This window comes from Panthera tigris, chromosome F2 (genome assembly GCF_018350195.1).
Source record: "Panthera tigris isolate Pti1 chromosome F2, P.tigris_Pti1_mat1.1, whole genome shotgun sequence".
In the NCBI taxonomy this organism is placed as follows: Eukaryota; Metazoa; Chordata; class Mammalia; order Carnivora; family Felidae; genus Panthera; species Panthera tigris.
In genome coordinates, this window is record NC_056676.1 from 82,627,498 (window position 1) to 82,644,234 (window position 16,737).

General features: G+C 47.6%; 1 protein-coding gene across 7 annotated transcripts in view; it reads right to left on the reverse strand.

The window, feature by feature from the left end:
* The window catches only part of ARHGAP39 (Rho GTPase activating protein 39), a 109,040-nt gene that overhangs the window by 53,030 nt on the left and 39,273 nt on the right, over nt 1-16,737 (reverse strand). For all 7 annotated transcript variants that reach the window (XM_042972655.1, XM_042972658.1, XM_042972654.1 and 4 more), the window contains exon 2: nt 7,354-7,519. In XM_042972655.1, coding sequence (XP_042828589.1) covers nt 7,354-7,433 — 80 coding nt within the window. In that variant the 5' untranslated portion in view covers nt 7,434-7,519. The remainder of the gene's footprint in view (nt 1-7,353; nt 7,520-16,737) is intronic.

Sequence of the window (16,737 nt, forward strand, 5' to 3'; positions counted from 1 at the left end):
CAAGCTGGCCTGTGGTGCCCTCAGTGTGCTGGGAGTGGTGCGCACGAAGTCGACCCAGAGGGCCCTTCCAGCCTCCCCGGTTCTTAGAGATACTCACTTGCAGACACTGATGTGTTCAAGTAAGTATTTCCTGAAATAACTTAATGAGTGTCAGGTATGTGCCAGGCAACTGACCAGGTGAAAGGGACACAACAGTGACCAAGCACATTCTCTGCCCTCCAGATTCTCCTGACAAGTGCCGGACCCACTCACTGGGGAAAGGAGTGTTTTCAACAAATGGGGCTGGGACAGCTGCATGTGCACATGCAAGAAAAGGAAGCTGGACCCCTACCTCATACCACACAAAGTTAACTCAAGATGGATCAAAGACCTAAATGTAAGAGCTAAAGCTATAAATCTTGGAAGAAAACATAGGGGTAAATCTTCATGACCGTGGATTTGGCCATGGATTCTTGGACCTGACACTAAAAACATGAGCAACAAAAGAAAAATCGATAAGTTGGACTTGATCAAAATTTAAAACTTTTGTGCTACAAATAATACCATTAAGAAAGTGAAGGGGCGCCTGGGGGCTCAGTCGGTTGAGCATCTGACTTCGGCTCAGGTCATGATCTCATGGCTCGTGGGTTCGAGCCCCACGTCGGGCTCTCTGCCGACAGCTCGGAGCCTGGAGCCTGCTTCGGATTCTGTGTCTCCCTTGCTCTCTGCCCCTCCCCCACTCGTGCTCTGTCTCTGTCTCTCAAAATAAATAAATGTTAAGAAGAAACCAAAAAAAAAAAAAAAAAGAAAAGAAAAGAAAGTGAAAAGACAGCCACGGGGAAGGGGAAAATACATTTGCAAATCACATATCTGATAAAGGACTTGTATCCAGAACGCATAAAGAACTCTTACAAGACAAATGCCCAATTAAAAAAATGGGCAAAAAATCTGAAGAGGCATTTCTCCAAAGAAGATAAACAAAAAGCCAACAAGCACACAAAACGGTGCTTGACATCAACAGGTAACAGAGAAGGGCAAACCCAACCACGATGAGACTCCACACCGATGAGACTGTAGAATGGCTACAGTAATTTCTTAAAACCATAACGACAAGTATTGGAGGAGATACGGAGAAACTGCGACCTTCATACTCTGCCGGTGGGAACTTAAAATGGTACATCCACTCTGACAGTCTGGCAGCTCCTAGAAAGTCAGACAAAGTTACCACATGCCCCGGCATTTCTCTGACCCAAGAGCAACAGAAGCCTGCACAGAAGTGTTCACACAGCATGAGTCATAATAGAGAGAATGTGGAAACAACACAAATGCCCATCACCTGACAAACGGATCAACATGTGGTGCAGCTACACGAGAGGATGTGCTGTGACGTGGATGAACCTTGAAAACATTACTTTGAGTAAAAAAAGCCAGTCATAAAAGACTACCTGTTGCGTGATTCCATTTATTTAAACCATCAGGAGCAGAAAAATCCACAGGGAGATGGCAGATTAGTGGTTGCCAGGGCTGGGGCGGGGGGCGGGGTGGGGTCAGCTGCCAAAGGGGTTTCTTGGTGGGGTCGTAAAAACGCAGACAGTGGTGATGGCTGCATAACTTCTCGAATGTACTAAAAACATTGTACACTTTGAAGGGTAAATTAATTTATGTGAACTGTGTATCATTGAAAAAAAAGGACTGCCACTTCAGGGGAGCCTAGCAGGTCGAAGCAGGGGTTGCATGGTGGGGTGCTCGCCACAGAAGGTAGCGGGGAGGAGCGGAGGCTTCCCAGGTCACAGCTGGTGCTGCCCAGACAGACAAGCACAGAGGCTGACAGGGCGGGACTGACCTCTGGGCTCCAGTGTGAGTTGGCCACGACCTGAGCAGGTACCAGGACATCAGTAAGTGCTCAGCTCCTAGTTGCCCCCCCACCAGCCCCCTGAACGCCCCCCGCCCCAGGCCATCGGCCCTCCTCGGCACCAGCCCCCCTCCCGTCCTACGCACGGGCGTGCCTGCCCACCTCGGCGCCCCGTGCTGCCCCTGCTCTGTGCCGCCTTCTCACCCGCAAAGCCTGCCGTTGCAGGGACGTCACCCATGTTCACATCAGCCTCTTCCACCCTTTACAGGTTGTTGGCACCCAGGAGAGATATCTCCTGTCCTCAGACCTCACATTCACACTCTGTCCCAAACTCCCATCGCCCCATCGTCGGACAACGTCCTCTTGTGCGGCTGCGGCCTTGTCATTCTACTGCTTTCTACCTGTAGCCAGTGTGGCCACAAAGACTCCCACGTCCCAGACCCTGGCAGACACCAAACCCACTCTCACTGCTAAGCGAATTCATCAATGCAGACAGCACCCTAAGAGCAAAACCAGGGGATGGGCTGGAACGCCCACAACGTCCCCCAGCAAGAAGTGGCTGTGCATGCCATGCCCTCTTGTCCCCTCGCTCCACTGGCCTCGCTGCCCCGTCAGCGTCTGCCTTCCTCCTGCAGGAGGGCCAGATGATGCTGAGTCCCCCGCCCGACAGCCCTGCCTAAAGGAAAAGCCCTCTGCATTGCCTGACCAAGGGCTCTGTCCAGTGTCATGGCCCAGTTACTGAACTGGGGCCTGGGCCTGGTGGTCCCTCACAGAGGGAGCAAGGGCTGCACATGTGGAAACTCGGTTAGAGCACGAGCACCACCCGGGAAGGGGAGGGCAGCAAGCACACGGCCCTGCCCACCTCCAGGTGCTGCTCTGCACACGGTGTGCATTTCTACGTTTCAGGAAACACGAAGCTCACACCTACTGAATAAAACTGGCAATGAAGCATACCCGAGGAAACAGCACAGGGCTCAAACTTCACAGGCCTTGTCTGCTCCGCTGACAGTGCCCTGGGCAGATACTGTTGGACCCACCACGATGTCCAACCATTCTTCCAGACCTGTAGCTTCAGCCTGAGTCTCTTTGACCGTCTGTGTCCCATGAGCACAGGGGGAGGCATGCATGCCCTTCCTCACACAGTCTTCCCTTCTAGGCCTTGGCTCAAGGGATGCCCCAGCAAACTGCCTTGGCAAGACCCAGGGCCCCAGGACACTTGCACGTGCTCATTGCTGAGCCTGCCCAGCGGCACTGGCATCAGCAGCTCCTTTCACACTGTCCCAGAGCCACCACGGGGTGAGGCGCCAGGTCAACACAACACCACACTGAGACCAGTGTGTGAGCCTGGGCTGCTCGTCCACGACCACAGCAGCCACAGTCCTTCCTTCAGAGCCACAGCAGAGCCAACACACCTCTCAGTCCTCAGTGCGCAATCAGGCCCCACATGAAATGGAGAAGTGACTGGGCAGATGAGAATCAACTCCAAGCCCCACTCCCTGTGCCTGGCAGGACCGGCACTCTGAGCACCAAGGACATCAGGAACATTAGCACCTTGGGAAAGGACGGGACAAGGCAAAGATGACAGACAGTGCCACAGGAGCAAGACACCAGCAAGAACATGGTCCTGGGCACACGTCCAGCAAGGCACTCGATCTTCACGGGTGAATGAACGAATGATGGGCCTCTGTCAGGGGCCAGAACACATCACAGCCGGCATTTCCCCCCAAATTAGCCTACAGTCTGGATACACTGCCAATGAGAATCCCAACAGGACATCTTTTCTGGGTAGGGGACAGACTGACTACCATTTATACCAAGAGGAGGCAAAAGCATTTTGAAAAGGGCTGGAGGGGGCATATGAAGGCCCAACAGGAGGCCAAGGCAGGCTGTGTGCTCAAGTGCGCACACAGACGCATGGATGGAAAAGAAAGCCCCTCACAGATCTGTCCCCTTGGGAGACAGGTGACATTCACAACCTAGGCCAACTGTCTATACGGAAAGCAGCCCAGTTGGATTCACACGAATCCAAACCTTAAAGTATCCAGAGGAGCCTGAAGACCTCAGTCAGGAAAGGGTTTATGAAATCAGACAGAAAAGACGGGAAGGCACAAGAAAGCCAGTGAGACAGATGACATCGGAGTTTAACATGTTTGTTCATCAAAAACCAACCAAATAACACGAAAAGTAAGTACAGAGAAAAAATATTCCATGCGTGTAATCCAATCACATACCTAGGGTACAAAGGAAAGCCTACAAATCAGAAAGGTTAAGACAAATGATTCAGCAGAAAGAAAAGGATGAGAGATTATTCTCAGAGGAAGAAGACTGAGGAGACGACGCTCCCTAGGTGTCAGGTACGGATGCTGAAGCCACAGGCCAACCACCAACCACGAAGGAACTTCTGGTGGAGCCGGCACACGGCAGTGGGGCAGGGGGGATCTGGCATCTACGCTGCTTTCAGGGCCCTGAGTGCAGGGATAGCCCTTGGGATCCAGCGGCACAGGCACCATGGGAGGGAGAGCTGGCTGCTATGTGTCCTGCCCGGTGCTGACCGCGCCCTAGGAGGTACGTGAGCCGCGGGAAGTCAGCTGCGAGGAGAGTGGGCCTGAGAGGAGCAGGCACATGCGGTCTGTGGGTCTGAATGTGGCCAGGTCAGGACATGCAGAACACACGCAGAGGTCAACGGAACCGGCAGAAGGGCAGAGGCAGACTTACGAAGCCAAGCACAGACATCGCGGATCAGGGCCTTTAATGAACGGTGCTGGACAACTGGACAGCATTTGGTGAACCGAAAAGGCAGGTCCATACCTCACAAAACACAAGAATGAGCTCCAAGTGGACCTGAGCTCTACACACAAGAACAAAACGATACCAGCACCATGAAAAAACTCTGTCTTTCCCCATAACCTCAACAAAGGGAAAGATTTTCTAATTGTGACTAAAAGTCCAGATGCACCAAAAGAAAAGATTAATAGAGTATAAAGTGAAAAATATTGTTTTTTGGGACACATTTGATGAAAATATTAAATATTTAAAAAAATGTCTTTAATATTTATTTATTTTTGAGACAGAGAGAGACAGAGCATGAACTAGGGAGGCTCAGAGAGAGAGGGAGACACAGAATCTGAAACAGGCTCCAGGCTCTGATCTGTCAGCACAGAGCCGGATGTGGGGCTCGAACTCACAGACCATGAGATCATGACCTGAGCTGAAGTCGGATGCCCAACCAACTGAGCCACCCAGGCGCCCCAAAAATATTAAATATTTTAATATAAATTACAGACAAAGGGCTCTAATCCTTCATATATGGATTTGAACAAAAAAACCCCATAAAAATACCATAGAAAAATGGGAAAAGGAGACATTCCACTTCTCCTGGTATTAGACATAAAACCCAAGTTGAGTGGAGACCCATTGCCCCTACCCCACACGCCATCCAAGGGAGGCAGTGGGCAGACGGGCACAGCACACAGGACTCCACGGAGGGCATGCAGTGGCCAACACATCTATGGCCCTGCGGCCCCTCGTCTGGATGTACCTGGAGACATACCTCTGACAACACAAAATTACAAAGCACAGGCTTTGCACTGCAGCACCCTTGTAACTGCACAATATTGGAAGCTGCCAAGATACGCAACTCAAGACTGGCTGAACACTACGGTGGGCATGCACAGAGTGATCCAGGGATCCTCACAGACACAGGAGGTAAACCAGAAAAACCACCGGCCAGAGGCCTGCACAGAGGTCCGGGAAGGAGTGGTCCTTCTCTGAATGTATGTGCTGCATAGTTTTGTCTTTTAGAACCACGTTAATGGTCTATGTGTTTACAAAACAAAATTAAAGCAACAGGAAGAGAAAGGAGAAGGAAAAAACTCAATGGAAATGGAAACAAATGAATCCAACTGTATTTCAATGAGCATCACAACCACAACCAAGGGGAAAGAACTAATCCAAGGGAGAACAGGACTAGACTCTATTCAGTTTTTGAGCAGAGTGCACATGGGGGGTGGAGTACAAAGAAATGCTGACCTTATTTTGAGTGTTTTATATGTGTGTGTATATATATGTATACACACACACACACACACACACACACACACACACACACACACGGAACAGGTGAAGCAATTCCGAAATGGTTTGCAGATAGGCTATCAGATGAGCAAACGAGTACACATGCTGATGCTCTTGGGAGCAGGCGGCTGCCGAGAAGAGCAGACCCTCGGGGAAAGCGCTGGAACTGGAGGAACTGGAGTGAACTTAGCACTTTTAATGTGTGTACATAGATGCACACACACATTTTCTCGTCTGCTTAAAGGGCCAAGAAGCAAACACAGTGCCAGAGCCGCAAGTATGCCAAGCCCTCAGACTGGCCCTCCAATACCCATCTTCCTGGAAAGGAACCAGGGCTGCTCAGAGAAGCAGCTGCCTGCAGGCGGGGCGGCAGCACAAGACGTGCCTGGAGCCAGAAGGAAGGAGCATCCAAGAGGCACGGACACGTAGCAGAAGGAACCTCACCGGCCCCATCTGGGACAACGCAAGCACCAAAGTAATTAAGTGCAAGAACGAACTACAGACCCTGTAGAACAGAAAGGAACTTCTGAGTCCGTACTGAGAATGAACAGAGGAATCCACGAGCAGGGACAAGGGGTGCAGAGTGCTGGCTGTAGGCCCCCCGTAGCAGGGAAGTCAGCGCTCTGCACGCATCCCAGGAAAGACTGAACTGTGTAAGAAACGAGCAGACCGCCCAAAGCAGTGAGGGGCAGGGTGGCGAGGGGAGAGCGGAGGAGCAGTAGGTGGCCGTGTGTCTGCAGAGGTGAGACCCCGGGACCGGCAGGACACGGCTGTGCGGCATCTACTAAGAAATCGGCAAACACAAACCAGCGCTCCGTTTGAAAGGGCAACTATTGCCTTAAAAAGTGTCAGTGTCACAAAAGGCAGGGAACCTTCCAGATTATAAAAGGCGAAGGGGCCGCACAGCAGCAGCAAGTCCGGTAGGGCGAGTGTCTCAGGAGGGGCTGGAAGCACCGTGAAGGGTGACAGGAACCAGCTGCCAAAGGCTGGACCACGAGGCAGAGGAGATGGGAGACGTGCCCCCATGCCCCCCAAAAACGGCACCGTGCCGAGGGAGGGGGTGCACAGAGGCCACAGGGTGAAGGGCAAGGTGGTGCAAGTATCCAGTGCACCGTTTCTGCTCTTGCAACTTTTCTGTAAGTGTGGGATTATTTACAAATAAAGCTGAAAACGAGAAACATTAAAACGATGAACTGCCTTGGTGTGGACTGATGCCCGGAGGGGCGCACGGAGTTGGGTCCACCGCTGGCCTGCAGGGCATCTGGGCCCCCTCCCTCTGCAGCAGGAACCCAGGGGCGGGGCTTCCAAGGGAGCACATCAAATCCCGAAGAAAGCAGGGCTCACCCCTGGCAGCAAAGCCCTGGCAGCCCGCCGGCTGCTGGTCCTTCTCTGAAAGGAAGAAAACCAGTCCTCTGATGACTCGGCCCGCACAGACGGCTTCCGCTTACCTCGTGCTCGACCCTGAAATCCGGGGCTCCTGCACGCCAGCATCATGGCTGTCACATTCATAATCCCTCGTCTGGGACATTGCAGTCTTTTCCGGAGGCCCCAGGCGGACAGAAGTCAGAGGATCATCGGGACTCTCCCTCCACTGTCAGTCAGGAAGGCACCGCCCTGTGAGAGAGCAGAAGCCTCTAAGCACATAAACTCGGTAAACATCTTTGGGTTTGGGGAACCCGAAACGGCCCAGCCCAGCCCCTCACAGCCCAGTGTGCTGGCCAGAGTAAGGAACATCCAGGCCCGAGCGCAGTTTCTCTGCTCCCTGTGCCCGGCCCCTGAACCCCAGCCCACAGGAGGGCACCCAGGCCCCTTGCCAGCTGACCCTGGGGAAGCTGCTGCCACCTCTCAGACACAATGTCCTCGGCTTCCAACAGGGACAGCACCACCCGCCTGGGGCTGCAGTAGCGCTGTGCACAAAGCATGTGGCATGGCCCAGACAGGAAAACGCTCACGAATAGGCAACACTCACACAGGATCACCTGATTGATGACAAAGGGTGGACTTTTCTTTTTAAAATATTTATTCATTTTTGAGAGAGAGAGGGAGGGAAGGAGGGACAGAGGATCTGAAGCAGACTCTTGTGCCAACAGCAGCAAGCCTGACGAGGGGCTTGAACTCACGAACCATGAGATCATGACTTGAGCTGAAGCTGGATGCTCAATCGACTGAGCCACCCAAGCTCCCAAGAGTGGACTTTTAAAAAATGGTATTGTCGTGACTAGATACACACATGGGAAAAAATGGATCCTGACCCCTATCTCATCCAATACACAAAACTCCATTCTAGACGAATTATAGTTCTAAACATTACAAGCAAAACAATAAGGTTTTTAGAAAAAAAAATGTAGAAGTTTTTTAGTCTTATAGCAGGTTTGGGTATCTCAATCAGACATAAAAAACCACTAAGCACAAAGAAAAATTAATAAGTTGATTATAATAAAATTAAGAGCCCCTGTTTATCAACACACCATTAAGTAAAAAGACAAGCCCAGAAAGGGAAATATTTGCTACAGAGAACATGCACAACACAGGACACACGTATGCGTATCTAATCTAACTAGTCCCAGGACATATACAAAATTCCTAGGAAAAGGCAGATAATCCAACAGAAAAATGGACGAGGACTAGAACAAACACTTTAATGTTTATTTTTTTTTATTGTTGAGAAAAGCATGCACGGGGAAGGGTAGAGAGAGAGGGACAGACAGTCCCAAAGCAGGCTTCGAGCTGACAGCAGAGAGCCCGGGTTCAAACTCACGAACCATGAGATGAAGACTTGAACTAAGTCGGATGTTCAATTGACTGAGCCACCCAGGCACCCTTTAACAAATATTAAAAAAAAATCCATGTGGCTAATAAACACATGGAAGTATGCTCAGCCTCATCAGTCATCAGGGAAATGCTTACGCCATCAAGAGCCCAATGGCTAATTAAAATATAACGTTAATGAAAAAGCATAACCAGTACACCCACCAAAATGGCTAAAATGGGAAAGGAAACCCATCACATGCTAGCAAGGGCAAGGCAGCTCATCAGGGCTTCAAGAGATGGGTCAGCCTGCTCAGGACCACAGCTGGCAGTACTTCCTAGAGCTGCACGTACACCTCGGCCCCCACCGAGAGCTTCCACTTACAGCGATAAAGGCTGGCAGAGGACGGACACACACACACACACACACACACACACACACACACACTTACCTGGACCTGCACACAATGTTCCCAGCAGCCCTGGTCACAATGGTCAAAACAAGAAACTCCCGAATGTTCATCACAGTAGAACAGACCCTCAAAGTTCCTCCAGGAGCCTACCCACAACCTAGGTGAAGCTCCCAGAGGGTGAAAGACAAAAGCCAAACACAATCAGACGCATATAGTACGATTCCCTCACATAAACACGTTCAAAATCAGGCTGAATCAGTCTCTGCTGTCAGAAGTCAGAAGCAGCCACCTCCAGTCCAGATAGTGAGGGGAGGGGCCCAAAGGGCAGTGTCATTTGACTTTCAGCTTGGCTCCACTTACGAGAGTGTTGGTTTATGAAAGCTCAAGAGTGTCCCGCCTGTGCCCTCAAGCTTTTCTGTACGTACATGTCTCAGTTTCGGCAGAAAGCCTGCAGAATGAGGAGCAAGAATATCGCTAGGGACAATGTCCCTGACTCTCCCCAGCAGAGGCTGGTCCACAGAACCCAACTATGCTATTCAAGGGGAAATAAAACAGATTCAAAGCACCAGATGGGGTACAGCTAGCCAGAAACCCAAGGGCGGGAGACTACAAGCCAATCAGACACTTTCTCCAAGGCTCAGAGGGATGGTGACAGCACAGATCAACCTGACGGTGCTTGGCTCATGAGCTGAGATCACCTGCCTAGAAGAAACGCTCCCAGCCTTCTCCTTTCTGCCATATGAATATCCATACAAATTTTACTTAAATACTTAAAACTACTGGGAATGCCATTAAAAAAAACGAAACTCAAGTATTTCTAACTCTTTGCCCATCTGGGTGAAAACAGGTGGGCTTCCTTTATGGCTTCAACATTAAAAAAACACTGAGCAGTGTTAGTAAAATTCTGAAAAGCTAAAACATATCTACCATAACCTGAAAGCAACTCAAATCAACCACCTGCACCTGCGTATCCCCTTTCAGTTCTTGTCCATCCTTTAAGGCTGGTCCAGAGCAGGGGGCACAGTGGTCGCTGAAGATTACCTCTGAGATGCCTGACTGGCCCTCCTTCCTCAAGTCATCCCTGGATCAGTCCCTCCATCCAGAAAGGCTCTCCGATCCGGGACAGACACCACGTCCCACTGACTCCAGATGCTCTGGGTCTGACACCAGACAGTGACGGCCCTCCCAACTCTGCTCTTCATTCCTGAAGTTGTCTTCATTCTTCTAGCTCCTTTGCATTTCCATGTGAATTTCTTCTCATATTATCTTTGTCTGGTTTTGGTATCAGGGTAATACTAGCCTAAGAAAATGAACTGAGAATATTCCATCCTCTCAATTTGCTGGGAGAGTTTGTGCAGAATCGCTATTATTTGTCCCTCAAACGTTTGGCGGAATACGCCAGTGGAACCATCTGGGCCTGTCCTTTTCTTTGCAGGAAGGTTTTTAATTACAATTTTAATTCGTTCAGTAGATACAGAGCTAACCAGTCCTTAAACTTCTTCTTGAGTCATGTTTAGTGGTTTTGGCCTCCCAAGAATTTGTCCATTTCATGTAAATTGTGTCAGATTTATTGGCACAAAGTTGTTATGCCATTCTTTTATCGTCCTTTTAAGATCAATATAATATTGGGGCGCCTGGGTGGCGCAGTCAGCTAAGCGTCCGACTTCAGCCAGGTCACGATCTCGCGGTCCGTGAGTTCGAGCCCCGCGTCGGGCTCTGGGCTGATGGCTCAGAGCCTGGAGCCTGTTTCCGATTCTGTGTCTCCCTCTCTCTCTGCCCCTCCCCCGTTCATGCTCTGTCTCTCTCTGTGCCAAAAATAAATAAAAAACGTTGAAAAAAAAAATTTAAAAAAAAAAAAAAAAAAAAAGATCAATATAATACGTAGTGATGCCGTCTCTTTTGTTCCTGATATTGGTAATTTATGATCTGGCTAGCCAGAAGTTTGTCAATTATACTGATCTTGAATAAGAAAAAGACAGTGTTGGGCTTCATCAATTTTTCACCTATTTTTTTTTTGCCTGCTTTAATTAATTTCCACTTTGATCTGAATTATTTCCTTTGCAGTCCTTTGGATTTAATTTTTTAATTTTAATTTAAATTTTTCTAGTTTAAGGTAGAAATTGAGTTTAGTGCTTTGCGACCTTTTAAAGTTTCAATCTGAGTCAGGCATTTAGTGTTACAAAGTCCCCTTCAGGGTATAGCTTTTGTGGCATCCAACAAATTTTGATTTTCATTTTCATCTAATGCAAAAACCTGCCAATTTCCCTTTTGATTTCTCCTTTGACTCATGGATTACATAGACGTACATGATTTACTTTGCCAGTAGCTGGTGATTTTCTAGATATTTTTATTGGTTCAGAAAAACTTATGATGCAGACAAATGGTCCATCCTGGTAAACAGCTCATATGCACTGGAAAGCACGGTGTTGGGTAGACTGCTCGATGAATGCCAACCGGGGCAGGTGGGCTGACGGTAGCAGCATTCATCTTCTGTCTACCTGTTTTACCAATTTCTGAGTAAAGGATACCAAGAACTCCAACTTTATAATTGCAGATTTATCTATTTCTCTTTGCAGTTCTATCAGTTCTTTGTTAAGTTTATTTATTTTGAGAGAGAGAGAGAGAGAGAGAGAGAGAGAGAGAGACACGCAGAGAGAGGAAGGAGAAAATCCCAAGCAGATTCCATACTGTCAGTGCAGAGCCCGACGCTTGGGCTTGAACTCTCAAACCGTGAGATCATGACCTGAAATGAAATCGGACGCTTAACCGAGACCCTCAGGCACTCCAGTTCTATCAGTTTTTGTTTCACGTGTTTTGTCGCTCTGCTATTAGGTACATAAAGTTTATGTTGTCCTCTTGGTGAATTAACCTCTTTCCCATCATGAAATATCTTTATCTGGTAGTTTTCTTTGCTCCGAAATCAGTATATTTGACATTACTACAGCAAATCCAGCTTTCTATTAGTGTTAGAATTGTACATCTTTTGCCTTCCTTTTACTTTTAACCTGTTTGTGTCTTTACTATTTAAAGTGGGTTTATTGTAGCCAGCACATATTTGGGTACTGTCTTTTAATGCTGACAAATTCTGCCTTTTAATTGGGTGTTTAAACCATCTAGATTTGTGATTGTTGACATGGTTAGGTTGAAATCTACCATTCTGCTACTTTAATTTTTTTATTTTTATTTAATTTTTTATTTGGGGGGGGGGGAGGCAGCGCAAAGAGAGAATCCTAAGCAGGCTCCACGCTCAGTGTGGAGCCTGATACATGGTTCAATCCCACTACCCTGAGATTATGGCCTGAGCCAAAATCAAGAGTTGGACACTCAACTGACTGAGCCACCCAGGTGCCTTCATTTTGCTAATTTAAAAAAATCCGTCTCATTTATTCTTTATTCCCCTTTTCCTTTTTGGATTAAGTATTGTATGTGATTCAATTTTATCTCCACTGCTAACTTACCAGCTGTATGTAATTCATTGTTTTACTATTTTAGTAGATGCTTTTGGGTTTATAGTGTCCATATTTAATTTATTATAGTCTGCCTTCAAGAGAAATCATACCACTTCGAGTACATGTGTCTGGCATTTCTCCTCTCCTGGACCTCGTGCCATTCTTACCATATCTTATTCTATATATAACCGCCCCCCCCCCCCTTCTGCTATCTTATTACTTTTCCTCAAATAGTTATCTTCTAAAGAGATTTAAATAAGACAGTATATGTATATCTAGACATGCAGCTGCCATTTCCAGGAGTCTTCACTCTTTTGGGTAGACCTAGATTTCCACATGGGTTCATTTTCCTGTAGCCTGAAGCCTTTGGTGCCACTCCTGTAACATCCGTTGTGGTGAAGGTCTGCCGGTGATGGATTTTCAGCTTTTCTACATCTGAGATATCTTTACTCCACCTTCATTTAACAACGTGTTTACACGGGCAGAGTTCCAGGCTAGCTGCTCCCTGGCCTCTTCACCCACACTTTCCAAAGAGAAATCTGCTATCATCTGCACTGTTGTTCCTCTGTATGTAGTCTTGTTTTCTGGCCGCTTTTTTATTTTCATTAAGAAAAATTTTTTTTGATGTTTATTTATTTTTGAGAGAGACAGAGCATGAGTGGCAGAGAGAGAGGGAGACACAGAACTCATAGCAGGCTCTATCTAGGCTCTGCATTGTCAGCAGAGACCGACACGGCGCTCAAACCCACAAACTGTGAGATCATGACCTGAGCCAAAGTCAGACACTTAACCAACTGAGCCACCCAGGCACCCCGTTTTCTGGCTGCTTTTACGACTTTCTCTTCATCACTGATTTTGAGCAATTGGATTATCATGTGCCTTGTGTTAACAGTATTTGTGTTTGTGTTTAGGGTTTGTTAAGATTGCTTAAGTTGATAGTTTTCATCAAATTTGGAAGCATTTCAGCTAATATTTATTCAGATAGTGTTTCTGCACTCTTCCTTCCCCACTGGGATCTACAATTACACAAGTGTTAGTCCTCTGCCAGATGTCCCACAGCTCAGTCCTGCTCTTTTGCTTATTTGAGAGTACTTTTCCTGTCCTTGTTTTACTTTGCATAGACCTTACTGCTTTGTCTTCAAGTTCACTGAGCTTTTCTTCTGCAGCGTGTAATCTGTTCATCCCACCCAGTATGTTTTGCATTCAGACATTTTAGTTTCAACTCTGTGAGTTTAATTTGGATCTTTTTGTGATTCAGTCTTTACTTCATCTTGTCTCTACTCAACGTATCCAGTGTTTCCTTTAGCTTTTTGAACACATGGAATATAGTTATAATAACCTTTGTATTCCTATAAATATTCTTGAGCTTTGTTTTGGGACACAGTTACTTGGAAAATGTGTGAAACCTTCAGTTCTTGCTTCTACCACTGGTTAGGGGCACCAGAGCACTATTTATTCTATGGATAATTACCCTCCACTGAGTAGTCAACCCAGTGCCCTGTGAATTATGAAGGAAGGTTCAGTCTGCCTCATGACAAGACCCCTTTCACAGTGTTCTGAGAGCTCTGAGCATCATTCCCTCTAACTCTTCTGGGGGATTCTCCCTGCCTCTACCAGCTTCCTCACACCCACATACTGAATGGCACTCTCCCACAGGCCTCCAAGTTCTCTCCACTTGCAGCATCCCACTCTGCTGCTCTTCCCTACTTGCTTCATCACCGTGGCCACCCCAGACTCTAAGTTCCATCTCCTGAACTCAGGGGCTCTGCAAGACCCTGCATCCCTGCAGCACAACCTGGAAACTCTGCTCATGCAGGGAGCCAGGAAATCACTGGACTCACCTTGTTCGACCCTCATCTCACAGGAATCAGTATAGTTTGTCGTCTTAGACCCACAACTTAGAAAACCAAGGTTTCATAAATATTGTCCAGCTTTTTTGAAACTGGTCAGAGAAAGACAAATATCATAGGACTTCACTCATATGAAGACTTTAAGATACAAAACAGATGAACATAAGGGAAGGGAAGAAAAAAAATATTAAACCAGGGAGGGGGGCAAAACTTAAGAGACTCTTAAATAAGGAGAACAAACAGACGGTTGCTGGAGGGGTTGTAGGAGGGGGGATGGGCTAAATGGGGGAGGGGCATTAAGGAATCTACTCCTGAAATCATTGTCGCACCAGGTGCTAACTAACTTGGATGTAAATGATAAAAATTAAACAAATTATAGAAAGTAAAAAAAAAAAATGTAACTATGTTATACATTAAATATAAATATATATGGTCCAGCTTTTTATTAGTTCCTTGTGAGAAGGTAAATATGACCCCTGTTGCTTCATCTTGGGAACAGGAGGAAGTGCAGGTACTCTTGTTCAGCACTGCACAATTACACAAATAAAGTATTACAACTGTGATATTTAATTTCCCTTCCTCCCCAGAGGGTAAGCTCCATGAGAGCAGGGATGATATTTGCTTTGTGAACCACTGCATCCTTGGCACGGAGTCATCAAACATTTACTGAATAAACACATTCCATAATCACCTGGAATTTACCTTGGCATAGTGTATAACTAAGGACTTAAAATGTTTGTTCGAGGCTATGCGACGTACGGTTCCAAATGTATGAGAGTCTGGAAAACACTAAACTATATTAATGGTACAAAGACTGGCTACCAGTGATCCAGGGGAGGGAGGAAGGTTGAACAGGGGATTTTTTAAAGTGGTGAACATATTCAGTACAATTTTGCCATTGTGGATACCTGACACTATGCATTTGTCAAAACCACAGAAATTTATAGCATAAAGAGTGAACTTTAACATATGCAAGTTAAAAAAAATAATTTAGGAAGTCAAGGTTTCTCAAAATGCAATGCAGCATAGGACAAAACAATCTACCTGTATCGCAAATGTATGAAACAACCTCAAAGGAGGTGGTGGAAAGGTGCTAACCTGAATGACTTTGGAAATGAGCAAGGGTAGAAGACTCAACACAAAAGGAACTATATACAGGCACTGTCTCTAGTTGATAAAGTCACTTCTCAGGAGTATGGGTCTCCAACTCTGATACCACTACATGTGTACATGGGAACTGAACAATTCAGCAAAACGATGGCAGGTTACAGGTAAGCGTGGGGAGGAGGCTAGGACGACCCCACATGGGGATCGGTTAGGGTGGAGACAAAAGTCAGAACCCATGAGAGATGGGTTCCTCAGAACCTGGAGAGATCTCTGTGTGTATGTGTGCACACACATACACCCACACACAGGCCAGCGTGCACGCACAGATTTCCTGGTTCCGTGAGCTAAGAGAGCCTAGAAGCAACAACAACAGCCCCCAGCGAGGATCATACCCAGTGCCCAGCTCTGGGCTCTGACAGCATTCTCCTCGGAGAAACGGCTGAAATCCCTGGGGCAGAAAAAGACAAGGTGAGTTTGAAGGGGCCCACTGAGGCAGTGAGGAAGAGCTAAAACAAAGACAAAGCCCCAGAGTGATGGGGTCTGTCAAAGGGACAACGAAGCCAACTGAAAGAGCTCTCAATGACCAAAGCTGGCGCAGTGTGAGGGGGGAAGTCATATGAGATGATAATCCAAAGTATAAAATATCTGAGCCCATACTGATATAAGTGAATAACCAAATAAATAAGTGAAGTGGGGAAAACAGACACATCTCTCCTTGAAAAGAGCAGTCTGTGCAAATCCTCTGCCTCCAAGGACACGGCTCTCCAGCACGCCCTTCCTCTCAAAGCCGCACAGTGCAGCACCTGGCAGACACAACTCCACCAGGTGGGGTGCCTGTGCCGAGGCCACGCTGGCTCAGAACAAATTCCTGGGGAGCATTTCTTCACCCCTCACCTTGCTGCCTCTGCTCCACTGCCGTCCACAGCAGAGGATGAGGTGGGCTGGGCCGGTACAACAGACTCAGTTCACCGACCAGTTTCTGTTCTAGTGCCTGGTCATGTCGTATCCATTTTTTCCAGAAACGTGATGCACCCTTCTCACTGTACACAGCCGGCCTCCCTTTACTCTCAGGAGGCCTTGGTCTGCTTGTCCCTTGCACCCTGGACATCATCTCTCCTCTGGACTCCCCACACCCATCCCGACCCACAACGGACCACCGTGCAGCCTTCTGGCTCAGGCACCTTCTCTCTGACCACTTTCTGATTTCTCCCCATGCAGCATGTTCTTTCCAAGCAGCCTGTCCTCTGGAGGATTAATTCCTCCTA